Raw genomic sequence first — 27982 nt, forward strand, 5'->3', positions numbered from 1 at the left:
GGACTGTTAGGGAAACTTCAAGAATATACTCTGTTTCGGGTAAGTGCTTTTTCTCCATAAAGCTTTATGCTTGTCCAAAAGCCACAGAATGTGGGACTTCCCTGGCGGTCCAGTAGTTAAGACTTCGCCTTCCAATGCAGGGGGTGCGGGTTCGATCCCTGGTCGGAGAGCTAAGATCCCGCATGCCTCAGGGCCAGAAAACCAAAACATAAAACATAAGCAATAGTGTAACAAATTCAATAAAGACTTTGAAAATGGTTCACGTCAAAAAAACCATTTAAAAAAACAAAAACAAAAAGAAACAGAATGCAAGCCATACAGGTAATTTAAAACTTTTGAGTAGCTACATTATAAAAATTAAAGAGACAGAAATGAAATTAATAGTATTTTATGATCAACTCAATATAATCAAAATATCGTTTCAACATGCAGTCAATATAAACATATGAATAGATATTTTTCCTTTTTTGGGCACTAAGTCTTTGCTATCTGGTGTGTGTTTGGCACTCACTGCACATCTCAATTCAGACTGGTTACCGTTCAAGAACTCAGCAGCCACTTGTGGGTAGTGGCGACTCGAGTGGACTGTGCAGGTCTAGGATATGGCACTGAGACCAAACTCATGTCAAGCATGCCCCCACCCCTTTTTAACAGTATTTTTTTTCACTGAAGTACAGCTGATTTACAATATTGTTAGTTCACACTGTGTACAGCAAAGTGTTTCAGTTATATTTTTTCAGATTCTTTTCCATTATAGTTATTACAAGATTTTGAATATAGTTCCCTGTGCTGTACAGTAAATCCTTGTTGCGTATCTATTTTATGTATAGCAGTTTGTATATGTTAATCCCACACTCCTAATTTATCCCTCCCCCCTCCTTTGGTAACCATAAGTTTGTTTTCTATGTCTGTTTATGTTTTATATAATTTGTATTATTTTTTAGATTCCACATAAAAGTGATATATAATATTTGTCTTTCTGTCTGACTCACTTCATTAAGTATAATATTCTCTAGGTTCATCCATGTTGCTGCAAATGACATCACTTTATTCTTTTTCGTGGCTGAGTAGTATTCACTTGCATATATACCACATCTTATTTATCCATTCATCTGTTGATGGACATTTAGGTTGCTGCCCCTTTTTATTACTAGTGAATAAAGCATAGGGTAAAAGCCGGCCTGGACCTGCATGTAAAGGGGTGCTTGCTTCAAGAATCCTTTGGTAAAGCAAAAAGTCACGCTCACCTCTTTGTATGAATCCTACTTTACATACCTTGGGTTCAATGACAATGTAGTGATTGGGTTTAGAAGCGCATGCTTTGGAAGCAGCTGCCTCATTCTTTCAGCATCCGTGCCCCCTGCCCCGCCCCCAGTAATCAGGTATAGGAAGACCTCTGCTCCAAAGTTGGAGGGAATGAAAATGTCAAGAGTCAAGCAAAAGCTATTATTATTAGACCACTAACCAGACGATCAAGAAAGGAAGGAGGCTGTAAAAGGATAAAAAGATCACATTTACTGCATGTCATCAAATCCAAGATGTCATCAATCATGAGACATCCTGGTTACAGAGATGTTAAAATACAAAAACAACGTGCAACTGAGAACTGAAGAAATGCAGTACAGGCCTACGTCATTTCAATGTGCTTCGCAGATACTGCTTTTTTTTTTTTTTTTTTCCCAACAAACTGAAGGTGTGTGGCAACCCTTCGTCAAGCAAGTCTGTCGGCACCATTTTTCAGACAGCATCTGCTCACTCTGTGTGTCACATTTCGGTAATTCTTCCAGATTTTCAAACCCCATTATTATTATATCTGTTAAGGCGATCTGTGATGTTACTATTGTAATTGTTTTGGGGGAGCGCCACCAACTGCAACCACATAAGACGGGGAACTTGATAGATACTGTGTATGTTCTGACTGCTCCACCAACCGGTCATTCCCTGTCTCTCTCCCTCTCCTCTCCTCTCTCCCTGTTCCCTGAGACACAATACTGCAATTTAGGCCAATTAATAACCCTACAATAGGCTCTAAGTGTTCAAGTGAAAGGAAGAATCACAGGCCTCTCATTTTAAAACAAAAGCTAGAAATGATTAAGCTTAGCAAGGAAGGCATGTCGAAAGCTGAGACAGGCTGAAAATTAGGCCTCGTGCACCAAACGGCCAAGTCGTGAATGCAAAGGGACAGTTCTGGAAGGAAATTAAAAGAGCTACTCCAGGGCTTCCCTGGTGGCGCAGTGGTTAAGAATCCACCTGCCAATGCAGGGGACACGGGTTCAGAGCCCTGGTCCAGGAAGATCCCACATGCTGTGGAGCAACTAAGCCCGTGCGCCACAACTACTGAGCCCACGTGCCACAATTACTGAAGCCCGCACACCTAGAGCCCATGCTCCGCAACAAGAGAAGCCACCGCAATGAGAAGCCTGCGCACCGCAAAGAAGAGTAGCCACCGCTCACCACAACTAGAGAAAGCCCGTGCGCAGCAACAAAGACCCAATGCAGCCAAAAATAAATAATAAATAAATAAATAATTTAAAAATTTTTTTAAATAAACAAGAGCTGCTCCAAAAAATAAAAATATACAAACAAGCAAATAAATGTGCTACTCCAGTGAACATGTGAATGGTAAGAAAGCCAAACAGCCTTCTTGCTGATATGGAGAAAGTCTGAGTGGTCTGGATAGAAGATCAAACCAGCTACAACGTTCCGTTACCCAAAAACCTAACCCAGTGCAAAGCCCCACCTCTCAATTCTATCAAGGCTAAGAGAGGTGAGGGAGCTGCAGATGAAAAGAAGCTACCAGAGATCGGTTCACGAGGTTTAAGGAAAGCCATCTCCATAACATGAGAGTAAGGCGAAGCAGCAAGTGCTGAGGTAGAAGCTGCAGCAAGTTACCCAGAAGATCTAGTTAAGATCATTAACGAACGTAGTTACACGACACAACAGATGTTCGACGTGGACAAAACCACCTTATATTAGAAGAAGATGCCATCTAGGACTTTGACAGCCAGAGAGGAAAAGTCAAGGCCTGGTTTTAAAGCTTCAAAGGACACGCTGACCCTCTTGTTATGGGCTAATGCAGTTAGCAGGTGATTTTAAGTTGAAGCCAATGCTCACTTACCATTCCAAAAATCCTAGGGCCGTTGAGAATTACGCTAAATCTACTCTGCCTGTGCTCTATAAACTGAACAATAAAGGATGACAACACATTGGTTTACTGAATATTTTAAGCCCACTGTTGAGAGCCAATGCTCAGAAAAAAGATTCCTTTTCAAGTAGTACTGCTCATCAGCAATGCACCTGGTCACCCAAGAGCTCTGATGGAGCTGTATAAGGAGACTAATGTTATTTTCATGACTGCTAACAAAACATCATACTGCAGCCCATGGATCAAGGAGTAATTTCAACTTTCAAGTCTTATTAAGAACTACATTACATAAGGCTACACCTGCCATAGATAGAGATTCCCCTGATGGATGTGGGCAAACTCAATTGAAAACCTTCTGGAAAGGATTCACCATTCTAGATGCCATTAAGAACATTCATGATTTATGAAAAGAGATCAAAATATCAACACTGATGGGAGTTTGGAAGAAGTTGATTCCAACCCTCATGGATGACTTTGAGGGGTTCAAGACTTCATGAAGGAAAGTAACTGCAGATGTGGTAGGACGAGCAAGGGAACTAGAATGAGAAGTGGAGCCTGAAGGTGTGACTGAATTGCTGCCATCTCAGGATAAAACTTTAATGGACGAGGAGTTGCTTCTCATGGATGAGCAAAGAAAGTGGTTTCTTGAGATGGGAACTACTCTTGGTAAAGATGTTGCAAAGACCGTTGAAATGGCAACAAAGGATTTAGAACATCATATGAACTTAACTGATAAGGGGTTGTGGGGTTGGCAGGGTTTGACAGGACTGACTCCAATTTTGGAAGAAGTTCTACTGTGGATAAAATGCTATCAAACAGCGCTGGGTGCTTCAGAGACATCGCTGGTGCACGGAAGAGCCAACTGATAGAGCAAGCTTCACTGTCACCTTAAGAAACTGCCACGGCGACCCCAATCAGCAGCCACCACCCTGATGAGCCAGCAACCACCAACACGGAGGCAAGACTCTCCACCATCAAAAAGTTTATAACTCGCTGAAGGCTCAGATGGTGGTTAACATTTTTTAGCCATAAAGGTTTTTTAGTTTGATTTTCTGCGGGACCACGCTGCACAGCATGTGGGATCTTAGTTCCCCAACCAGGGATCAAACCTGCTTGCTTGCTTGCTTACTTTCTTATTTATTTATTTATTTTTGCGGTACGCGGGCCTCTCACTGTTGTGGCCTCTCCCGCTGCAGAGCACAGGCTCCGGACGCGCAGGCTCAGCGGCCATGGCTCACGGGCCCAGCCGCTCCGCGGCATGTGGGATCTTCCCGGACCGGGGCACGAACCCGTGTCCCCTGCATCGGCAGGCGGACTCTCAACCACTGCGCCACCAGGGAAATCCTATGATATCTTTTTCTGGTTTTAATATCAGGGTGATGGTGGCTTCGTAGAATGAATTTGGGAGTGTTTCTCCCTCTGCAATTTTTTGGAAGAGTTTGAGAAGGATGGGTGTTAACTCTTCTCTAGATGTTTGATAGAATTCACCTGTGAAGCCATTTGGTCCTGGACTTTTGTTTGCTGTAAGATTTTTAATTACAGTTTCAATTTCATTACTTGTGATTGGTCTGTTTATATATTTTCTAATTCTTCCTGGTTCAGTCTTGGAAAATTGTACCTTTCCAGGAATTTGTCCATTTCTTCGTGGCTGTCCATTTTATTGGCATATAGTTGTTTGTAATAGTCTCTTATAATCCTTTGTATTTCTGCAGTGTTGGTTGTGTGATTTTTCCTTTTTCATTTCTAATTTTATTGATCTGAGTCCTCTCCCTTTTTTTCTTAATGAGTCTGACTAAGGGTATATCAATTTTGTTTATCTTCTCAAAGAACCAGCTTTTAGTTTTATTGATCTTTGCTATTGTTTCCTTTGTTTCTATTTCAGACGCGGAGTTAGCATCTCCCCACAACTAGGGCGCCTGCCGTCTGCTTGTGGGGGACTCTGACCCCCAAGGAGACGGGAGGAACCCCAGAGTGAACTGGTAGGACACAGCAGGAACAAGGGGGGAGGAGAAGTGGAGGCCAGACAAGATCAGCGCCCCTGAGGCCAGGAGATCAGGAGAGGCAGGTGGGAGGGACTCTCCAGGAAGAGCAGGAGAGCAGTGGAGGGCAATCGCATGGCCCACTTGGGCCGGGGAGCCTGCTGAGCTCCCAAGCTGGTTGTGCCCTCCAAAGCCCCATCCAGGCTGTGAGGGTCCTGGGGGCACAGGAGGGAGAACAGGGAGATCAGGAGAGGCAGGCGGGAGGGGTCCTGCCGGAGGAGCAGGAGAGGACCGGAGGGCAACTGCCCCGCCCACTCAGGCACAAGGAGCCTGCTGAGCTCCCAGACCAATGCCCCGCCTTCCAAGGCCCCTCCAGGCTGCGTGGGTCCTTGTGGGCAAAGGAGGGAGGCCAGGTGGGGATCAGGAGAGGCAGGCAGGAGGGGCCCTCCAGGAGGAGCAGGAGAGGAGAGAAGGGTGTTTTCCCCACCCACCTGAGCCCAGGAAGCCTGCTGGGCTCCCAGGTGAGATCCCCTGCCCTCTGAGACCAGGGGTGTGGGGCCGCCTGGGCTCCTTCTGTTCCTTGAGCCTAAGCCCCACCCCCCACAGCCCCCAGGGCCTTTTCCAGCCCTGTGGGTCCTGAGCATAGGCCCCGCCCACCACCCAAACCTCGCCCTTGCTTAGGCCCCGCCCTCCACAGCCAAGGCCTTCCCCCACCACCTTTTTTTTTTTCTTTTCCCTCCACCTCTTTTTACTATTGTGGTACTGATGTACCTTCCCGTTGTTGACTCATCTATATTTTTATTTCTAACATATCTAACTATGTTATCTGTTAGTTTCCTAGTCTAATTTTATTTTTTACTTTGTTATTGTTTTTTATTTTTATTTTTGCCACCACACACTGCTTGCGGGATCTTGATTCGCAAGCCCAGGGTCGGGCGGAAGCTCCGGCGGTGGGAGCTCCGAAGTCCGAACCATCGGACTAACAGAGCATCTCAGACCCCAGGGAATATTCATCAGAGTGAGGTCTCACAGAGTTCAGCACCAAGACCCAGCTCTACCCAACAGCCTACAAACTCCAGTGTTGGAAGCCTCAGGCCAAACCAGTAAAACAGGAACACAATCCCAGTCATTAAAAAAAGAGAGACGGCAAAAAATGTCACAGATGAAGGAGCAAGGGAAAACCTACAAGACCAAATAAATGAAGAGGAAACAGGCAATCTACCTGGAAAAGAATTCAGAGTAACGATAGTAAAGATGATCCAGAATCTCGGAAACAGAATGGAAGCACGGATTGAGAAAATACAAGAAATGTTTAACAAAAATCTAGAAGAACTAAAGAACAAACAGAGATGAACAACACAATAACTGAAATGAAAAATACACTATAAGGAATCAATAACAGAATAACAGAGGCAGAAGAATGAATAAGTGAGTAAAGACAGAATGGTGGAAATAAATGCCAAGGAGCAGAATAAAGAATGAAAAGAATTGAAGACAGTCTCAGAGACCTCTGGGACAACACTAAACACACCAACGTTCGAATTACAGGGGTCCCAGAAGAAGAAGAGAAAAAGAAAGGTCTGAGAAAATATTTGAAGAGATTATAGTGGAAAACTTCCCTAACATGGGAAAGGAAATAGTCACCCAAGTCCAGGAAGCACAGAGAGTCCCATACAGGATAAACCCTAGGAAAAACACCCCAAGACACATATTAATCAAGCTAACAAAAATTAAATTCAAAGAGAAAATATTAAAAGCAGCAAGGGAAAAACAAAAAATAACATACAAAGGAGTCCCCATAAGGTTATCAGCTGATTTTTCAGTGGAAACTCTGCAGGCCAGAAGGGAGTGGCAGGATATACTTAAAGTGATGAAAGAGAAAAACCTACAACCAAGATTACTCTACCCAGCAAGGATCTCATTCAGATTTGATGGAGAAATCAAAAGCTTTACAGACAAACAAAAGCTAAGAGAATTCAGCACCACCAAACCAGCTCTACAACAAATGCTAAAGGAACTTCTCTAAGCGGGAAACACAAGAGAAGAAAAAGACCCACAAAAACAGACCCAAAACAATTAAGAAAATGGTAATAGGAACATACATATCGATAATAACCTTGAATGTAAATGGATTAAATGCCCCAAACAAGACAAAGACTGGCTGAATGGATACAAAAACAAGACCCATATATATGCTGTCTACAAGAGACCCACTTCAGACCTAGGGACACATACAGACTGAAAGTGAAGGGATGGAGAAAGATATTCCATGGAAATGGAAATCATAAGAAAGCTGGAGTAGCAACACTCATGTCAGATAAAATAGACTTTAAAATAAAGACTGTTACAAGAGACAAATAAGGACACTACATAATGATCAATCCAAGAAGAAGATATAACAATTATAAATGTTTTTGCACCCAACATAGGAGCACCTCAATACGTAAGGCAAATGCTAACAACCATGAAAGGAGAAATCGACAGTAACACAATAATAGTAGGGGACTTTAACACCCCACTTTCACCAATGGACAGATCGTCCAAACAGAAAATAAATATGGAAACATAAGCTTTAAATGACACAACAGACCAGATAGATCTAATTGACATTTATAGAACATTCCACCGAAAAGTGGCAGAACACACTTTCTTCTCAAGTGCACATGGAACATTCTCCAGGACAGATCACATCTTGGGTCACAAATCAAGCCTTGGAAAATTTAAGAAAACTGAAATCGTATCAAGCATCTTTTCTGACCACAACGCTCTGAGATTGTAAATCAATTACAGGAAAAAAAACTGTAAAAACACAAATATGTGGAGGCTAAACAGTGCGCTACTAAATAACCAAGAGATCACTGAAAAAATCAAAGAAATAAAAAAATACATAGACACAAATGACAACGAAAGCACGACCACCCAAAACCCATGGGACACAGCAAAAGCAGTTCTAAGAGGGACGTTCATAGCAATTCAATCTCACCTCAAGAAACAAGAAAAATCTCAAATAAACAATCTTACCCTACACGTAAAACATAACTTTTATATACACTGAGAAACCAAAACACTTGTATGACTTGCTTTACTGTGGTGGTCTGGAACTGAACCCACAATATCTCCAAGGCATGCCTATACTTAGGGCTTGCTTACTGCGTGCCAGCCACCAAATGCTTTATTCATTTATTAACTTACCAAACCCTCTGGCAACTCTATACGGCACATATTATTATTTGCATTTTACAGTTCACAGAGAAAACTGAGGCCAAAAGAGGTTCAGTGACCCTGCCAAGCTGGAACCCAGGCAGCTGGCTCTGAGTCCACTCTCCTAACACCCCCCCCCACCCCACTCAAGTGACTTTCACTGAGGAGAACAAAAGACTGAATCTTAGGAGCCCCCTCCCCTCTGGGAGATAGGCATGGTGCCAAGTTCAGGGCCCCACTGAAGAGAAGCCAGCAGCCCTCTTTAGGGGCTCTACCATCCTGGAACAAAAATTAAAGGCGGAAATGCCCACATTAAGTTCCCTCCCCACTTCCCAGGAGGAAGGGGCTAGGGGTCCCTGGGGAACTGTCTGCCCATTCGTGCTGAGACAGAGGCACTGAATGAGGAACGTGGCATTTCCAGACGCTTCCCACCCCTTGGTGTTTGGGCTGGAATGGCTCACACCGGCAGGCAGGCAGCACTGCTACGAGGGCCCCAACAGCTCTGCCACGGGATACAAATCCGTTAGGCCACGTCAGGAAGGCTGAGGCTCGACACACAATGTGGGTCAACGGTCTTCTGGGATTTCGGGAGCCAAAGCCCAGGTTCTAGATGGCCATCTGGGAGCAGAGGACCCACTTCAGCCCCCTTCTTCCACAAAGCCAGTCCCTTTGGCAGGTTACCTACAGGAATGACTAATTTCTACTTTGCTTTCAAAACTTCTATAAAATGGGCGCAAGGTTCTCAGTGATGAGATGATTCAATAATGAACAGAAGACAGAAGAGCCCTCGCAAGGTCCCCCAAACAGCGGCCACGGGATCTAACCTTAAGGCAGGATGTCTGAGGGGTCCAGGAGGCAACCAGAAAGGAGTGAGGGGCACACAGAGAACGGGAAGCTGGAGGGATTCAAGCTTCTCATCTGATGGGATAAAACGCCCTGAAGATATGGGGCCCTCTGGCTGGCTGACTGCAAACACGGACACAGGCCCCCAGACAGGTGCCGTCGGCTCTCCCCGCGAAAGCTCTACAGAGCCGCAGGCCAGGGGGAGATGGCACACCTGCCGACGTCGACCAGGAAGCTCTGAAAAGCTCTAGAGTTCTGATTTTAGTTAGCAGGCTCGAGAACGCTCACAAACGACAGGGGTGCTAGAGGACCCTTCCATAATGCCTATTTTCTAGGACATTCCTAAAAATGCAGTTGGCGATGGAATTCCTCTGCCTTCCCTCTTTAGCGTTTTTTTAAAAAAACTGTCTGAACGTATCCTGTGAGAAAAGTACTATGTGACCATCCCTCACAGATGTCTGAGCAGGTCTGACTCTTCAGAGTTGGGGCAATCCTTTGGCTTCTGAAAGGCAATGAACCACAACTCAGGGTTTAAAGCAGACTCCGAAAAGCGCACCCATCCTAATCCCTCCTTTGGCTGAATGTCCTTGAGGTCACTGGTGGTTGTCACTGGGGGTTGACAAAGAAGGCAGGGGTTAATAGCTTTAAAGAAAATACATGCTACCTACTACACCTCCAAAGTACGCGCTCCCCCCGGCAATGCCTGCACAAAACAATCAGCTGTCACCTCAAGTCTGCACAGTGACAGAGGGGCACCTCACCGGGGAAGGTGCCTCTCCCAGACTATACAGTTCCAAAACTGTGCTCTGAAGGAGAGAAAGAAACAGGGCCCAGAATGGCAGTAACTGCCAAGATGCCAGGGCCTCCAGCATCGGGAATTCAGAGGGACCACCGTCTCATACACTCGGCAGAGAGACAGGGATCGGTTCCTAAAACCGCACGCACCAGGGAGGCTGCGATACGCCCTTTGTTCATGAGCAGAGGAACGATGAAGAGTGTTAGACTAACGAGGACTTTAGTGAGGAAACGTAAAGCGATCTGCCAAAGGACTGCACTGCACGAGAGCAGAGAAAGCCCAGGATATCACAGGAAAGACGTGGCCATCTTGCCCTGAGAATGGCCCTCACTCTCCACAGGAGGCAGGAGGCCGAGGGGACTGAAGAGCCCCCCATTCAACCTCCAGACTGCACCCCTCCCGCACCGCCTTCTAGAAGGAGGCTCTCCAGAGCCGCCCCAAGGCCACCACCCCAGAACAGAAGCAGCCTGCACTGGCCTTCCCTCCCTACCAGCAACTTCCTACCAACACTTCGACCTAAACCCACTCGACTCCCCCATCTTAAGATCCCCCATCTTAAAACCAAAGAGCAGAAGGCCTCCTGCCCGCCCAGCCTCTCCCAGCCACTGCCCCCTGGCTTACGCTCTGCAGCCATACCTCCCGGAAGGCCTGTCTCCTTGGGCTGTCGTGCTTCAATCCCCAGCACCCCACTCCATGGCCCCACAACTGCTCTGCAAAGGTCAAGGGTATCCTGGTTGCTGGATCCAAAGGACATGACGCCAGCCTCTCTCCTGATCACTCTCCTTCCCTTAGTTTCCAGGGCGTTCCCGGGTCTGGCTCTCCTCCGCAGCCCCTCCTCTCTGCCCTCCACCCCTTCCCTGCTGTGCCCCTCTTTAAGCGCTGCTTCCTAGGACCACTTCAACACAGACGTCCAGATCCTTCCCTCCTGCTTGGGGCTTTCACTTGCATCTCACTGCACATCAACTAATCCTAGGAGCCTGCCTCTCGGGCCACTGCAGAGCCACAAATTCCCGTGTCCAGAACGAACTCGTCTGCCTGCCACCCGCCACCGCCCCCAAGCCCTCTCTTCCCTGCGTGTGCTCTGCCTCAGGGAAAGTCAAGGCCACCACCAAGCCAAAATGCACATTCATCCTCAGCTCCTCTTCTTGCCCCCCAGTTCCTGGGCTAACCACAAAATCCTCCTAAGCCCATCTTCAAATGCCCTCTTGGGTTACTCCTCTCCAGGCCCGCTGTGCACCCCTGTTCAGGCTACCACCACCTCTCACTGGACCCCCCAACCACTGGGACCCCCCAACTGTGGTCTCCACACCAGTCAGTGATCTGTGCAAACCACTCGGATGGTGCCACGCTCTGCTCAGTCACCGCCCTGGTGGTCAAGCCCGGCCTCCCCAGGGCCTCAAGCTGGAAGGCAGCAGGGGCAGGATGGTACCCTCCCCTGCTGACTCCAGGGCCTGCACGGCTGGCCACCAGGCCACGAGAATCCCCACTGCCTCAGAGACTACAGTACTACTCAGAGACAGAGTACTTGCTACTGGGGGGTGCTGCCTGGCCCCCGACCCAGCCTCCTCTCCCCAGTGAAGGGCTGCGTGGCTACTCTCTGAAGAAACAGCCAGGAGCTTATCAGAGATTCTCTAGCAAAGCAGCCAGGGCTGCCCATCAAAGTCTCCCACCGAGATCCCCAGATACAGTAGTAACAGTTACTGCCTAACTTCAACACCCTTCAGCAGGAGGTGGTGCGCGAGAGCGCCCACTAGTGGCCTCCATACAGCAGTGCTAATGCAGGAGTAACATAGTCACTACTGCAGAGCTTGGCCTCCCTGCCCTGACAGTCAAGGGGCTCACAGGGGCCTGGAGACTTCACAGCTGCCAGGAAGATGAGGGGGAGCTGCTCAGTTCTCCGCCGCAATTAGTCTTTAGGGTGAAGCTCATCCAGAGTCCTGAGGTGTCCCCAAGCCCATCCTGCAGTTCAGGTGTGAAAAGCCTGGCTAGTGGCCAAGTGTCCTCTGGGGAGGACACCCAAGCCCAACAACGGAGAGGGAGACTGCAGGGGAATCCAAACCTTCACAATGCGAGAGTCTCAGTTTTTACCAGGGTGAAAGGAGAGGGTGAAAATATGGAGTTAAGAGAGAACTTGAGACCTTACTCGGGGTTTAAAAAAAAAAGTAATGGGAGACTAATTGGTATCCATCAAGTTGCTTCTGGTGAAATTACAGTGGAAGTTTCTTCCACACCTGTAGAAAAACATTTACCAATCATTCCTTTTCCCTTCCTTTTACCAATCAGGAAGGTAGCAGCCCATCAGTGACCTTAACAATGATGCCCTGGAAACATCACAGGACCAGATACTTTTATATCATATGTGTGCAGACAGCAGCGTCCAGGTACCTGAAGACTATACTCTTCTATGTTCTTTCCGTTTCTATCCAAGAGTTTGGACCTGCTACAAAGCCAAAGGCCACAGAAATGACCTGGTAAAGAGCTGGAGAGTTAGAGCCAAGTAGACATACCTCCCCAAACTGGGGGCCTGCCAGGAGAAGGGGACTTTTGCTGTCTATAGCACTGTCAGTTTCAGAGCCACAGCCTTTAAATGATATTTCGAAGGGTCATTCGGAGCTGCAAAGCCATCCTCTTCATTAAAAGGGCCCTTAGAGGCTTCCCTGCTCTCCACGAGGGTGGGACCCTTCCCCACAAGCTTCCCTAAACCCCCACTCCTTCTGTAGGGCGCTGACATGCGAGTCCCCTCCGCGATTCCCCGGCCGTTACCTCGTTTGAACTCCTCCAGGACGGCGTCCAGCTTGGTGTCGTTGAAGACGAAGTGGAGTGGGTGGCTGTAGAAGCGGGTGATTGTGCTGAGCGGCGTGCAGTCTTCGGGGTCCACGAAGGCCAAGTCCTTGAGGTAGAGCATGTCCACGATGTTGGAACGCTCGTCCTCGTACACGGGGATGCGCGTGTGGCCGCTCTGCATGATGCTGGCCAGGACGCCGAAGTCCAGCACGGTGCTGGCGTCCAGCATGAAGCAGTCCTCGAGGGGCGTGAGCACGTCCTCCACGGTCCGGCAGGGCAGCACGCCCTTGCTGAGATCGCTATAGGGGTCGCTGCCGCCGCGCGCCAGTTCCAGCACGCGCTCGCGCAGCCGCCCTGGCCGCGCCGCCAGCTCCAGCAGCTGGCCCACGGGCAGCGCCACGGGCAAGGTGAGCAGCACTGCCAGGCGGCTGAGGATCAGTGCGCGCGGCGCCAGCGCCAACGTCCAGCGCCCGCTCACGGCAGCCGGCACCACCTCGCCCACCAGGAACACGAGCCCCGCGCTGCCGAGCACTGCAGGCACGGCGCGCTGGCCGGCCGCGCGGTACAGCAGCACCGCCAGCGCCGCCTGCGCCAGGCTAGCCAGCAGCAGCAGCGCGCCCAGGGCGCAGCCGGCCCAGCGCCGCGCGGGCTCCAGGCGCCGCGCCGCCGCACGCTCCGCCTCCGAGCCGCTCTCGCGCAGCACCTGCACCTCGGCTGGCGCCAGCGCCAGCGCGCTCAGCTGCAGGCCCCGCGCCAGCGCCGCCAGCGCCAGCAGCCCCGCCGCCCCCAGGCCCAGAGCCCAGGGCGGCGCCGCCTCCTCGGCTGCCCCGCCGCCCGGCTCCACACGCACGGCCAGCAGCGCCGAATGCGGGCGCACGGCCTCGGCGCGCAGGCGCAGCAGCGCGCGCCACTCGCCCGTGGGGGCGGCCGCCTCGCCGCTCGGCTCCCCGCGCACCGCCAGCAGCGCCGAGTGCGGGCGCACAGCCTCAGCGCGCAGGCGCAGCAGCGCACGCCACTCGCCCGTGGGGGCCGCCGCCTCGTCGGACGCCGCGGCCGGCCCGCCCTCGGGGCAACCCGCCCCCTCAGGGGCCACCCAGGACCAGGAGCTGTTGGCGAAGCCCGAGCCGAAAAGGCGCAGGCGGAAGGTGGCCTCCGGAGCGGCCCGCATCTCCCCTCCGCGCGCCCACCCCGCGCCCGCCGCTCCGTCCTCCTCCAGACAGACACCCAGCACTCGCGGGCCCGACGCCGCCTCCCCGGCGGCGTTGCCCAGGCAGAGCGCGGCGAGCAACCAGCCTAGCCGACCCGCCGCCGCCGCCGCCGCCATCGCCTGCTGCCCCCTCTCGGCCTCCCGCGCAGCCTACCCCTCCGCCTCCCCCGGGCCAATCGTCGCCAGCCCTGGCGCCTCTTCCGCCAATAGGCGGCGGGCGGGGGCGGGCCCCAGGGTCGGACTAGGCTGCGCCGGGGAGTAAACAAGCCGCGGCGCGATCCCGGGGCGGGTCGGGGGCGTGGGGCTCTCGGCCCCGCGGGGCTCGGCCGCGATTCCCGGGGCTGGGGCTGGGGCTGGGGCTGGGGCTGGCTGGCGTCCGGAGGGCGCGGAGTGGCGAACTGGCCCCCCTCCGCGGGCGTCTGGTTCTCACCGGCAGTCGCCGCTCACCGGGAGGCCGGGCCCGTGCTTTGGGAAGTCCCTGGCTCGGGACTTGGGTCGCAGAGCGGAGCGGCGCTCCTGAAATTGCAGGCAGAGAATTCAGCCAACGGAGATGGGCCATTTTCTCAGAAAGGGACCCCCTGAACCACTGACCTAAAGGGCGAGGAGGGCTGAAAGAACCGGTGACTGGGCATCGGAAGCCAAGGTTTATTGAAAGTGTTTCTTGATCGCACCCGATTCTGCTATAGGTCTGGGACGTGACACACAGCCCCTGCCTTAAAGGAACTTGCATTCCTGCCAGGGAGAACGATGGTGAATACGTACACGCACGAAATCACTACCTCATTGGATCCTCACAGCTACTACATGTTATGAATATATTTTACCGGAGAAAAGTGAAGCACGACTCAGACACGGATGTTGGGTTTCAACGCGACCGGCCTAATATCCTGTTCGCCATCCCAGCCACATTAGGAGACGGCAGCTCTGTCAGGAATTACTGTACAGTATCTGGTCACTCCACTTCTAGCAGATCATCCTTGGGAAAATAATTCCTAAAGACCAACAAGAACTATTCAAGAGAATCCTCCCAAAGACTGTGTGGTCCTTGACAGTGTGGAATGTTCTTCAACCTATTGTATGTGAACTTCACCTGGTTGGAAGGAAATAGACAACCTGCTAACACGACTTCTCTTTGAGTCCAGATGAAATGGGTTTTTTTGTATTTTCTTTACATTTTTATGTATTTTCAAATCTCCTAACATACATAGACTTTCATAAGGCTGTTCATGTACATGTCATTTAAAATGGTCTTTACAAGGATTCTATAGAAATTCATGTGCTGTGTCATGAAAACACTTTAAACAACAGTTTAGGCACTGTGACTGCAATTAAGTAAAATACGTTTGTGTGGAAGGTAATGTGCAAGAATGAATAAGCCCGTGGCGAGTGACCGGCAGAAATATTGTGTGAAAAGTTCCAGAATAAGCCGCCAGCAGAAGCAATAATGACTACTGAGCCTTTCCACTGGGCTGGCATGCCTCTTTTGAAAAAAAAATAATAATAGTAGACTCAACCCCTTTGGTTCACACTTCTGTCTCCAAGTCCAGATAAAATGCTGACACTGAGATAGAATGCACAACAGGCTTGAAATGAGTCATGTGCCTGAAAAGTTAACTAGCAAAGACCAGTTCCAGAGGTAAGATGGGGAGAACACTCGGTCGGTATATCTAGACAGAGCTCTGACCTTTGACAAGTTACTTTTCCCCTGGTCTCGAGCTCCCTTGGAAAACAACCTGTAACTTATTTGGGAGGGGGGAAACCTTTGAGTAGAAAAACAGTTGGATCACGCTTGGAAAACACAAATAGTGAGTTAAACTGTGAGACCCAAAGACAAAGGACCCGGTACAGAGCAAACAAAGCTGCTCACAAGTGACTTTCTGTGAACAATAGAGGCCCCAACACTACTTTGCCAGCTTCTTTCTTCCTTGGCTCTGAGTCAGTCTTTGGCCCATCATCACAGCATCAGTGGAGACACTTGTCACCGGGCATTCAGTTCCCCCACGGGCGATTTTTCCTTTCTGATCATTTGGTTCAAGACATTTCCATGTTTTATCTAGTATTCTTGAGTTTCAAACCCGTAACTATTGTGTGTGACCCCTGGCTAATTCCTTCTTCTCTCTCAAGTCTGCAAACGTGCCTGCAATGTACCAGGTACTGTCCTAGTGCTGGGACTGCAGTGGAAATAAGAAAGACCTTGACCTGGTGGAGGTTAAGTTCCAGTGTGAGGACAACAGAAAATATACAAATCCGTATTTTAATATCTGACAATATGTGCTATGGAGAAAAACATGGCAATACAAGGAGACGGACAGAGGGACTGGGGCCAAGCTCTTTTGGCTGGGGTGATGGGGGAAGGCTTCTTCAAGGAAGTAGCATTTGAACAGAGGCTTAGATGAAGCAAGGGGGTGAGCCCCACCAAGACCTGGGAGGAAGTTCCAGGCGGAGAAGACAGCCTGAGGGGTTGGGGGCACCTGGCATGTAGCAAGGGCTTAAACGTGTGGAACAGATGGATGAATGAAATTTATTGTTGCCCACCTATGCACAAGACTTTGTATTTGTTACTCCTTTTATCTGAAATGTCCTCCTTCCTTTCTGCCTACCCAGTGCCTCCCTTTCTTTAAACATTCCCCGCCCCGAGTTGGCCCTGTCAAGCCAGGCTCACTTGTTGTGAGTGCACGTGAGCCCCTGGCCTGGGTGCACTCGACTGCACACACAGGCACCTGTGGGCAGGAGTCCGCCTGGCTGAAGCCTCGGGAGCGGATACAGTGAGGTCCCTCTCAGGCGGGCTCTCCAGCGGTGAGCGCTCCAACTGTGAAACCACAACCAGCCCCTGAGTGTGGACTGAGAGGCACCTGCTGCTGTAAGACCACATGATCATACTTTTGGATCAAGCTCCTTTCTCCTTCAGCCCCCAGGGGAGAGAGGAGGGGCAAATCTGCCCATCCCAGCTGCCCCCAAGCCTCTGGTGTCCACTGTACTGGATCCCTAATGGTGGCAGTTGAGCACCCTTGCCCTGTCTGTCTAGCAGCAGCTGGCACTCTCTAGCTCCTGTGACAACAGCCTTGATTATATATATTTTTGTAAGTTACATTTCTGCTTCCTTTTTACTGCTACACAGTCCCAGAATGCTGGCCCCTTGCCCTCTCATAGGTGAGAGCCAGGCACGGCCACTTCTAGCTCTATGACCGGCACCGAGTATCGACAGGACTCAAACAGGCCAACTGTAAACTCACCAAGATTTATACATATTTCTTTTTTTATTACCAATCAAAAATAAATTCCATATATCGTTTAGCAAATATTATCATTGTTTTGTGACAAAAGACACAAGAGTCATAACAAAACTCCCCGAGAGTCAAACTCATAACAATGCCAAAATAAATCACAAAAATATACAAATTAAAATCTTATGCAAAATAAATATGAGTTATTTGCTACGGTGGCTGTAACTCGCCTACCCATCCAGGGGCCGTTTGCGAAGGTCTCCCTACCACGGGAAGACACGCAGGGCTGGGCCAGGTCAGGGTACTGCTCAGCCCAGGAACGAGAGATTGGAATAGGAGGTGAAAAATTGCACTGGGAGGAGGAAGTCATCGGACCAGTAATATGTGGAAATAATCATGACCCTCTGCACAAAGTGATTATAAATGGGGTCGGGAAGAGGAGGGGAGGCGGGACCATCTCTTGAAAGTAACTGTGCGTGCAAAGAGGTAGCCGTGGAAGTGTGTGCACCTGCTCCTTTGGCTTCACACACACTCGGTTCAGGCCGTGAGTCTGCTCCACCTGGCACTCAGGTCCCAGGAACACAGCTCTGCGAGCCCCTGTGTGGACTCGGAAAGCAAGCTGCTTCTGGAGAAAACTGAGGGGTTTTCAGGCCCCAACGGGGGCCAAAGGTCTGGTGTCTTTTTTCCTTATGGCTTGAGAACCCATGGCTGTCACCACCTTCTCTGCAGACTTGTAGGAATCAATTCTGTGTCTGGAAGAACTTTAAAATGACCAGGGGCCAGTATACTTGGTGCAAGACATTTCCTGGTCCCCAACAGAGCACTTGGGGTAACAGGACTCACAGGCTGAGGAAAGGAGTGAATAAATAACACTCAGGAAGGCCTGTGGAGTCTCCCTCGCCTGATCTTGGGCCCCCCCACCCCCCCAGCAACTGTTCCACCCAACCAAAGGGCCACCTTGGACCTTGGTCCTACAGCCTCCCCGATGGCGGGAAGCCTGCAGCACAGGGAAAAGGTGCTGGGGCAGGACTGCGCGTGGGGCTGGGGCTCTGAGCGCCCAGGACCATGAGCTTCAGCAAAGGCCAGGACGACATCTCACACTAGGATAACACACACGTGGGGAAGACGGGGCTGCCAGCTATGTGCCTTTTAGTTAGATCTGTAAGTGCGTGAACAAAGCCAGGTGAGCCTCAGCCACAGAGGAAAGGGCATGAAGGACCTGCTTAGGTTGGCTTCCTACAACGTCCTCTTGTCCTCAGTCTCTAAGAGGCACTGGGGTTTTGGATTAGAAACCGGGAGTCCGGAAAGAAGGGCTTGGTGGGTCAGTGACTGAGACCTGACTTTCTCTGTGGGGTGGGAAGGGGGATGGAACGAATTGCTAACGACGTAGATGCCCATGACCAGGTTCCCTCCTGGCCCCGAAAGGAGCATCGCAGACAAGTCCCCTCTAACGCAGTCGCTCCACCAGCCTGGGGAAAACCTTTGGTGAAAGTGAGGTCAGGGCCTGGGGAGCAGGGGTTAGCAATCTTAAAGGTGTGAGACCCTGCCTAACACTTGAACTCAGCCCCATTACAAGGGGAGAGTTGTCCAGAGGGGCAGATATGAGGGACGGGGCGAGAGTCCTCAACGGAGCCCAACTCACCAGGAGAGCTCATCAGCAGAGTTCTAGGAGATTCCTGGGTCCAGCGATTACCAGGAGGAGTGCTCCTCTCCGCAGTTGCGAGTGTCACGTCCCTGATCACGGTTCCCAGAATCCCTCGGCCTCGGTGACACCAGGCGAGCCTCAGCGCGTGTCCGGGCAATTGTTCTCAGCACTATTTGGTTCTTTGCTTCCTGGGAAGAACTTTCTTCCCTCCCAAGGGAAAACCTTCCTCCAGCAGGCCCGTGGGATGCCATCTCTGGAGGAGGCGGAGGAGAAGCAGAAAGAGGAGGCTTCCTGAGTCAGGGACATAGCCAAAAAGTCCCGGCTGCGAGCAGATTATGGCTATCGCTTCCCGGGGTGAGAAACCCTACCCCTTTTAAAGTTTTTGTGGAAAAAAAAAAAAATTGTTTTTAAATAAAGTTCCTTAACCCTGTCTTCCCTTCCCCATATGGTATTAAAAAGAGGTGAGATGAGCCTAGTTTAGAAGTGCTCCTGGTCGCCGGCCCATTGCCCCACAGTCCAGGGTGGGCAGCCGCCAGCTCGGAGCTGTTCAGAGGTCCCTGCCGGAGGCCAGATCCCCCTCGGGTCGGGGGCCATCTGGCTGCTCAGTCAGACAGGCTATCTGTACCCCTTCCGGCCTAACAGGCTCCCTGTCTTCGTGTGGGCCCACTGGGGAGGCCCCCGCGGGGCTGGCGGGGGACCCCGGGCCCTCCCGTCAGATGGCACCCTCGAGGGAGGCTCTGTGCAGCAAGGAGTTGCACTCGTTCAGGAGAGTCGTGGTCTCGTCCACCAGGGGCAGCTCGGACTTGTCGGTCAAGTTCTCGGTACAGATGGTGCACCCATCCGGGGGGAACTGGGGGCAGTTCTCCATGCGTGAGGCCAGCAGCCCATTCTGGTACTGTTGCCGGGTGATCTGCAGGGGGAAGCGGGACGGCCTGGTTCACCGACAGCAGGGCCGGGGGGGCCAACCCTACAGGAGACCCGGAGAAACGGGCAGCCAGGAGGGAGGCTGCGAGTCCAGGAGAGAGGGCGTGACCCAGGGGGCGGAGCGGAGGGGGGGGTGACCAAGGAGTGAGGAGCTAGAGCAGGAGGGACATGCATCCCGGGCCCTCCGTGCTGGGTGTGGTGGATCAAAGAAAGAAGCTGCCGGTGAGACACAGAGTGATCCAGACGCCCAGGATGAGGAGGATGGTGCTGCCTGGGAAGAGGGCCATGGGGATCGCTCACCTTGATGTACTGGAGGTCCATGAGCGCCCGGACGCTGAAGTCGGAGGTGTACTGGCCGAGGATTGAGCTGCCGAACTGGCTGCTGCCTGCCAAGGGGGCCGTGCTCGACGCCGTTTCTGAGCGGTCCGGGTAGCTGAGGGAGGCCGAGCGGCTGAGGGGTGCGGGGTGGGGTGGGGAGCGGTCTGTGGAGGGAGAGAGGCTGTCAGGCCGGGGGCCAGCCTGGTGCCCCTCACAGCCTCCCGTCCAACCTTGTCCACGGACACCCGGGCAGTAGTGCCCCCACCGGCAGTGGGAAGTGGCTCTCGGGCACAAACGAACAGAAGCTCTGCCTGCAGAAGGTCTGACCTCATCAATGCCAATGAGCTAGTTTGTTTAGGACTGTGGTGCAGTAAGAATTAAAAAGTCTACCCAAACAGATGAACAAAACAGAAAACAAAAACCAGAGACACAGAAAGTTTATGGCTACAAAACCCCTCATTTCCCCAACAGCTGATCAGGCAAGGGTGACACAATGATGACCCCAGCATGGCAGAGGAGCCACTGTCCCTGTCTCGATGACAGCTTCTGTCAAGGGACATAAACGGCATACATTTTTTTTTTTTGCGGTACGTGGGCCTCTCACTGTTGTGGCCTCTCCCGTTGCGGAGCACAGCCTCCGAACGCGCAGGCCCAACGGCCATGGCTCACGGGCCCAGCCGCTCCGCGGCATGTGGGATCTTCCCAGACTGGGCACAAACCCGTGTCCCCTGCGTCAGCAGGCGGATTCTCAACCACTGCGCCACCAGGGAAGCCCAAACTGCATACTTTTAAATTATATGCAAAGGAAGAACCTACAGTTTGCACTCTCTCACCACACGTCATACACCCCCCAACATGACACCCTGCTCACATCTCAAAATGCTCGTAAGAGCTCAAAAGTGTGCTCTACACGTAACCTGTTGTGTATGGAACAGTCCTGCCCTGTGTCTGCTGAGCCCAGCCAGTCTGGCAGGGGGGTGGGGTGCAGCAGGTTCCTCTCAGAGGAACCTAGAGGCCCCAGAGCTCCAGGCTTCCCACTCTGGGGTGTCTGGGGGCTGGGTCTCAGTCCCCCTCCCATGAGGCAGAGCCTGGGGTAGCGGTGGCAGTGCCTCTTCCCGCCACTAGGGGAAGCACAGGCCTCCATTCGGTCGACTGAAACCAGGCAAGGGGAATGGCTCAACCTCCAACCAGGAAGGAACCAGCTCCTTATTTTGGAAAAGAAAGGGCACACACATTATTGTACATCATTAGCTCGTATTTTGGGGAACACTCAGAAAACAATGAAATGCACCAAGAAGTTAACTGTGGAGGCGTACTGGCTTGTTCTAAACGAACAGGACGTGGACTAAGCTGATTTGCTTAGTTAACTAGTAAGTTACTAACTACTGAGTCAGCTATTCTAACAAACAGACCAGTGAAAAGAGCAACCATTGAATCTGGGTGGCTGAACCAAGTGCGACTGAATTGAGTAATACTCTACGTTTGAGTTTCATTCATAAAACCAGGAAAATACAGTCTGGATAGTCTATGATTAGGTGATATACAACCACTAGAGGACCATGTGCACGTATCACTCATTCTAACTTAAGCAACACCTCTGATTAAGTTCTAGCAAAGACCAGAAACACTAGGGATATTGCTTAATATTTGACATTAATTATTTGAATGATAGAATGCTTTTAATTAATGCTTATTAACACTCCAGGAACAGGAACTGAATTTAAACCAACAGAAATTAGTCACATGGCCTATTAAAAACAGAGGTCTAGAAATCTAACAAAATATGAAGTGTTTGTTTCTGAATAATGAAATTAGGATGCTTCTTAATTTTCTTAAGATTTTTTTCCACCTTCCCAATTTTCTAAATAAGCTGTGTTACTTTTATGATTAAAACAAAACAAAACAAAAAAACAGGGGGTTTGACTTGGTAAGTCCATTTCTGGAAGAATATTCTAAGGACATAAATATAGAAGAAGTTTTTCCGTAAAGAGGTTTACATCATGCTGTTATACTTAGAATATAGACCCCCATGAATATGCATAAGGGGGAAAAAAACCAAATGAAGGCACACCTGCTTGGTGAAACTCTGTGTAGCTCTAACTAGAAAGCTTATGGAAAAGTGTCTCGGTTCCCATATTAGGTAAAGACATCAGGATTCAAACCATGTGTGCATCAACTCCCGGCCATCTATGAGACAGAAGCAAGAGCAGAAGAGGAGAGTGAGGCTGAGGGGTTGGCCAGTGAGGGCTGACATGGCCCATTCTGTTCTCATCAGACAGCCCCCTGCTCAAAGACCATTAATTGCTTTGTACTTCCCATCACTGCCAAAAGTTGGCTGTGTTTGAATGGGACAAGTGACTTCTAAATCACCTTTTTACTTTTTTTTTTAAAGAGGATCAATTTTAAAAAGTGTGTTTTTGTACATTTAAGATGGAAAAAACCCCAGCTGTACAAGCATAATAGGGGAAACAGTTGACTGAAGTGATAAGTTTTTAGCACTGCTGGGACCCAGGGACCTTCTCTAAGTTATGCACTGAGACCAGAGCTCAAAGACACTCGTAATGCTCTTCTCCTCCGGGCTCAGCAGCCCAGGCCAGAATCCTGACATCAGGACCTCTGCCACCGCAGTATACATGGGATAGGAATCCCTCGAACTGAGTGATTCTGGGGCCAACACAGTTCCCACCGACCCTGGGACAAGGCTCGGGAGTGTGACATATCAAAGGCCAGAAACAGCATGTTTCTGTGGCTTTTGGAATTTTCCTAAACACTTTCTGATTGGAATGTCACATTTTGGTTGTAACAGAGAAAAAACAAACAGTAACTGAGCTCTAACTAAACATTTTATATCAATTCTCTCACTGCTGCCAACAATTCTAAGAAGTGGGCACATGTATTGCTCCCATTTCACAGGAGGAAACCAAGACTTAGAAAAGGTAAGTCAGCTCCCGGAATCATTTAGCTGGTGTCTACGGAGACCCCATTCAACCAGGGCAGTATGACTGCGGCCACACTTCTAACCACCCAGCTGCTGCCTCCCCCTGGCAGGTGGAACCAGCAGCCAAAGAATGAAAACCAAAGCCTGTGAGGAAAGCTGGAAAGTTTTTTAGAGAAAGCTGATGGGGTGACAAGTCATCCTGCTGAGGCCTGTGAGTGGCCCCAAGCAGCTGGTCTCACTTGGCCTGGCCGGGAGCCACCCTCCACTCCCAGCCTGTCACCTGCAGGCGTTTTTGTCTCTTCTCAAAGACTGAAGGACCTCTGGGGAAACCCTTCCAGGACCTGGGCAAAGGCACATAGTAATTGGGCCCCAGGCCAAGCACAGCTAGCACTGGTCAGGCTGGTCCACAAGTGTGAACAGGTGGGATGGCACAGGTGCTGGGCAAGGGGCGGGGCCCCCAGTGCCTGCTGGGAGCGGTTAATGCAGCTGCAGTGTGAGGGCTCAGGCGGCAGGTGGCAGTGCAAATTGTCCAGCCATGCCATGTTACCTGAGAGCCGGGAGAGCAGGGAGTTCCGCTTGCCAGGCGGACACCTGACCAGGGTGGAAGGCACTGGAGCAAAAGAGGAAAAGGTCAGTGATGGGTGGGGTGGGCGTGGAGCCACAGGAACAGGATGGAGAAGCAGACTTGCTGGGGGCCAGGTTCCCTCGAGCAGAGAGGGGGCACAACAATTAAGGGGACCCGGCCCTGACGGGGAGGGTGCTCAGAGCTGACCAGAGCCCTGATCAGAGAAGGGCAGAAGCTGGTGGAGTGTGCCCAGAGCCCCCGGAAGTCATCTCCCCTCCCTTCCAGCCACTGCAAGTGGGAACCTGGGGCCTCCACATCAAAAGACAGAGCCCAGGACCCTAACCAGGCTCTGAGGCATGGCTGCAGAGAAAGGGTGCTTGGAGGGACATCCTGTGACTGTGTGCCCTGCTGCACAAGATTTCCCCAAGCTGGACCGCAAGAGGTGCTCTCAGGAGGGGCAGAGAAGTCCTCCCCAGGCCTGAGGCACCTGGGCAGGGGCCACCTGTTCCAAAACCCAGCTCTGCAGCCTTGTTTCCCACTCCCCTCCCCCAGGAGCCTGTTCACGCTGGTGGAGGAGCTGAGCTGTGTCAGTATGCACGGGTGCCCAGCCCCCCACATGGGGGTCCTCTTTGTCAAAGGACAGTAACAGGCACAGCATCGAGGCTCCCCAGGAGCTGCAGCAGCCCCCTCACCATGTGCCTGTCCCCGGCACCAAAGCAGACTTTCACTGTCCAGCCCGCAGCAACCTGGGGCCGGAGGGGTCACACAACTGGCGAGGAGCTGAGCCGGGCGAGACTCGGGCCTCGTCTGCCGGGCACCCCCTCCAGCAAGGGGAGCCTGAGCCACCCAGGACTGGAGAAGCAGAGGGCGCCGGGGTGGCCAGTGGCCCTTCTCAGAGGCTGTCCAGTCCTTTCTTTGCCCCCAGGTCCCTTTATTCCATCAGAACGGCCCCTTAACCAAAAGGCAGTGGCTCAGCCCCCTGAAAAGCCGAAGCCATCTGCAAACTGCGCGGCCGAAAACCAGGCCCTGGCCTGGCCTCCAAACACGGGAGCCATGGGCCCCCTTCCCCCACCCTGGCTCCCCTGGCCCAGTCTTCACAAGTGAGGCCCTGCAGCCTCCCTCCACCTGCCTCCCTCTCAACTGGCCTCCCGCCATCACGGCTAAGGAGGGCCACTGTGGCCCGCTTGCCCAGTCGGCCCACTCTGCTGTCACAGGACCGCCTGCTCAGGACAGGCCTCCTGCTTCATATGGCAAGCAAATGCCGTCAACTTCCTGCGGCTCCCTGACTCATATCCACGCTCTTCCTCGCCTCCTGGTGGGCTGGTCTCACCACCTCAGAACACGCTCTCAGCTCCCTCCGGGCTTTCGTCAGAATCCCCTCATCTCTTCCCTCCACTCTCTGAACCCGGTCCCAAGGGGTGAGTCACTGCTCTTCCAGGCCACTTCCTCGAGGCCCTGGCAGCTCTGGCCTTCGCTGGCCTCCTCTCCCCCGAGCCACCTGGGTTATGACCCTTCTAGGAGGCCCTAGGTTCTGGGGGGCCAGTCCGAGTCTCTCCCCCTCCAGGAGTGCTGGAGGGCGGCCCAGACATGGCCCAGAGACTCACCAGAGGGGGAGGAGGACAGGGCCATGGTCCCGTAGTAGGAGAAGGCGCCCGTCTCAAACTTCATGTTCTCCTTCCCGGCCTCCACCTCCACCTTCCCCTGAAAGAACACGGGTCAGGGTTACAAACAGAGTTGAGAAGGAAAAAACACCTGGGAAGAAAAAGCCTGAGGCACGAGGGAGACGCGAGGAGTGAACAGGGCTGTGGGCCCCGTGGAGGAGCTAGTTCCAGAGCCCTGGAGACCCAGGGGCTCAACGGTGGCCTTGCAGGCGGAGGACCGGCAACGGGGAGCAGAGGCTCAAGGGCAGGAAAGCAGGTGAGAGGGCGGCTCGGGCACGGAGGCCAGGGCGGGGCAGGCGCACCTGCAGGACGAGGATAAAGTAGTCAGCCGGCTTGTTGCGGGTGTACAGGTAATGGCGGACGTAGTACTTGTTGTGCTCGTCGAACTTGAGCTCCTGAATGACGTCTGGGTACTTGAGCAGCCGCAGCAGGATCTTCTCCGATATCAGAGAGGGGCTGAACTGGGGAACCTCTGGAGGAGGAGAGAGGAGGATTTCACATGAGGCCAGGCTGGGCGGGGCAGTGCCTGGAACATGGTCACTGCTGTGCTGGACGGCTCCTCACTGCCTGGCCCTGCCTCCCCGGAGGGCATGACCTTGGCTCCGGCCTCAGTACATGCAGGTCTGTCACTGGTTGGGCCTGGACAGTGGCTCCTGCACTAATAAAACATGACCTCAGGCAAACTCCTTCACCCGTGCCTCAGTTTCCTCATCTGTAAAATAGGGATTTAAAACTTCATGGGGTCGCTGTTTGGTGAAATGGGATAACAGACGTAGGACACTTAGACACACGCTTGCCACATGCGAAGTGCCTAATAAACGTGACTATCACGACTGTCAGTATCCATGTCATCAATAGCCCGGCAGGAAAAGCACAGGAGAGGGAAGGATCACAGCTTTAGCAAGTGAGGGCTGGGAAGGAAGTCAGACTGAGGGGAGAGGACAGAGCAGGCGGGCGTTTTCCTAATCAATCACCCGGGTCTCCAAGGGAGCTTTGAGTCAGGGGTGAGAAGAGAGAAAAGTCATTGACCTAGAAGTCAGGTCCCGAGGGGCCCAGCAGATGCAGGTGGAGGGGAGGCAGAGAGATAAGGGAGCTGGATCCAGATGCTCAGAGAGGATGAGCATGCAGGGCTGTGGGCTGTACCCAGGGGGAGGGGGCACATGGAAGGGCCTCCTTCTCCCTCCTCAACGGGGAGCCCGGTGCCCACCTCAGGTCCTCCCAGCACAAAACAGCCAAAACAAAGCCGGATGGTTCCTGGAAGTTTGTAGCAGCAGCCCATTAACGGGGAAAACAAACCGCAGGGATCTTCGGTGGGGATGGAAGGAAAACACCTCGCCCCCTTCCAGAAGCAGGCGCGCGTGCCCCAGGCCCTTCATCTGCTGTAGCCCTTGTCCCCTGGGGAGGAGTAACCAGAGGCCCAGTACGTCTCCCTCCGGGGCTGTATCCCACCGACACCCGAAGGCCCTCCTCATGCTCTTACCCGTGGACAGGAAGCGATGAGCAGCCAGAAGTAGCTGAGGAGAAATTTTCACCTTGAGTTCATTGTCAGCATCCTTGAAGGCTGAGAAGTCACGCTTGTTCTTCTCAGATACCCGTTTCCGGCTTCGGTTGTCAGCTGCAAGAGAAGGAATCTGGAACTGAGAACAGCATCCCCCAAGGACCGGGGAACAGACTGGTACCCACCCGCCGACTCCCAGCTCCGCGGGCCCTTCTTCCACCAGAAGCAGAAGCAGCAGTGTCTGCGCTGAGACACAAATGCTGGGAGGAGGAAAGGCGGCTCCTGAGGACGCTCCGAGCAGCCCTGGTTGGCGCCCAGCCTCCCGTCCCCACGGCGGCCTTCCCGCCTGGGGACAGCAGGTGCCAGTCTGAGCAGAGCAGAGCAGGGCAGGGTGGGAAGGGGACTCACTGTACATATCAGACTCGTCCAGGATCTCGGACTTGATGATCTCCTCAATGACATCCTCCAGGGTGACCAGGCCCAGCACCTCGTAGAAGGGGTCACCTTCGCCCTCGTTGTTCACCTTCTGCACGATGGCCAGGTGGGACTTCCCTGCGGGGACAATATAATGAGTCAAACAAGAGCAGAGGGACCAGTCATGAGACTCCTCAACCAAAAGTTAACACATTTGGGGTCATAAGTCACTGGGGTGGGGTCATGAATGGCCTTTTTTCCCTTTTGTGCATTTCCTGAAGCTTCTATTGCAAACAGACATTGCTTTCATGGAGAGGAAAACCAAAAGTATTTTTCAATTTAAAGGCATTTAATTAAGGACCATTTGTTTAAATAGAATGAAAATGGCAAGGCCCTGCCTGGTGCCGCGCACCAGGGGCTCCTGGGACCCCTGGAAAGGGGAGAGACCCACCCTGATAACTCGTGGACAGAGGCAGCATTGGTCAGAGCCCTGCGTGCACCAGCTGGACATGGGGCTCCCCAGGGGGCCCACGCCGCCCCCCCATGGGCCTCAAAGGCCACTCACGTCCCTTCATCCAGTGCTCCCTGGCAAAACTTCCCTGCGTGTACCCAGGGGCCGTGATCCTGCCCAAGGCAAGGGCTCTCAGTACCCAAAGCCATTAACAAATTAGCCCAGGCTATAATTAGGAGGGCCACCCTTCGAGGCAAGAAAGAAAGTTAGGAGGCAGAGGATGGGGAGGAAGGACCCTCCACAGGAGCTCTGTGGGGCGGCAGGGCTTCCCAGGCCCTCCTTTGGGGTCCCACACTGCTCTCGTGCCCCTCGCCCTAGCGCGTGACAAT

At 52.1% G+C, this 27982-nt stretch overlaps 2 protein-coding genes across 13 annotated transcripts in view; both read right to left on the reverse strand.

Annotated features, from left to right (window-relative positions):
• The window catches only part of CNNM3 (cyclin and CBS domain divalent metal cation transport mediator 3), a 25113-nt gene extending 11014 nt beyond the window's left edge, over positions 1 to 14099 (reverse strand). For all 8 annotated transcript variants that reach the window (XR_004521763.2, XR_004521764.2, XM_073791079.1 and 5 more), the window contains exon 1: positions 12728 to 14099. Coding sequence is in view for 6 of the 8 variants with exons in the window: in XM_073791079.1 (XP_073647180.1) it covers positions 12728 to 14072 (1345 nt within the window). In the remaining 2 variants the exon portion in view is untranslated. The remainder of the gene's footprint in view (positions 1 to 12727) is intronic.
• Positions 14100 to 16623: 2524 nt separating this feature from the next.
• The window catches only part of CNNM4 (cyclin and CBS domain divalent metal cation transport mediator 4), a 37377-nt gene continuing 26018 nt past the window's right edge, over positions 16624 to 27982 (reverse strand). The window contains exons 2-8 of one of the 5 annotated variants that reach the window (XR_004521767.2): positions 27137 to 27280; positions 26711 to 26845; positions 25533 to 25702; positions 25174 to 25270; positions 20049 to 20230; positions 18822 to 19734; positions 16624 to 17931 (exon numbers count right to left, since the gene is read on the reverse strand). Coding sequence is in view for 1 of the 5 variants with exons in the window: in XM_033838434.2 (XP_033694325.1) it covers positions 19537 to 19734; positions 20049 to 20230; positions 25174 to 25270; positions 25533 to 25702; positions 26711 to 26845; positions 27137 to 27280 (926 nt within the window). In the remaining 4 variants the exon portion in view is untranslated. Of the gene's footprint in view, positions 18026 to 18081; positions 19735 to 20048; positions 20231 to 25173; positions 25271 to 25532; positions 25703 to 26710; positions 26846 to 27136; positions 27281 to 27982 lie in introns of those variants that run through there. The other 4 variants (XR_004521766.2, XR_012325588.1, XR_004521765.2 and 1 more) reach the window with 4 other exon arrangements.

Source organism: Tursiops truncatus, chromosome 14, assembly GCF_011762595.2.
Source record: "Tursiops truncatus isolate mTurTru1 chromosome 14, mTurTru1.mat.Y, whole genome shotgun sequence".
Taxonomy (NCBI): Eukaryota; Metazoa; Chordata; class Mammalia; order Artiodactyla; family Delphinidae; genus Tursiops; species Tursiops truncatus.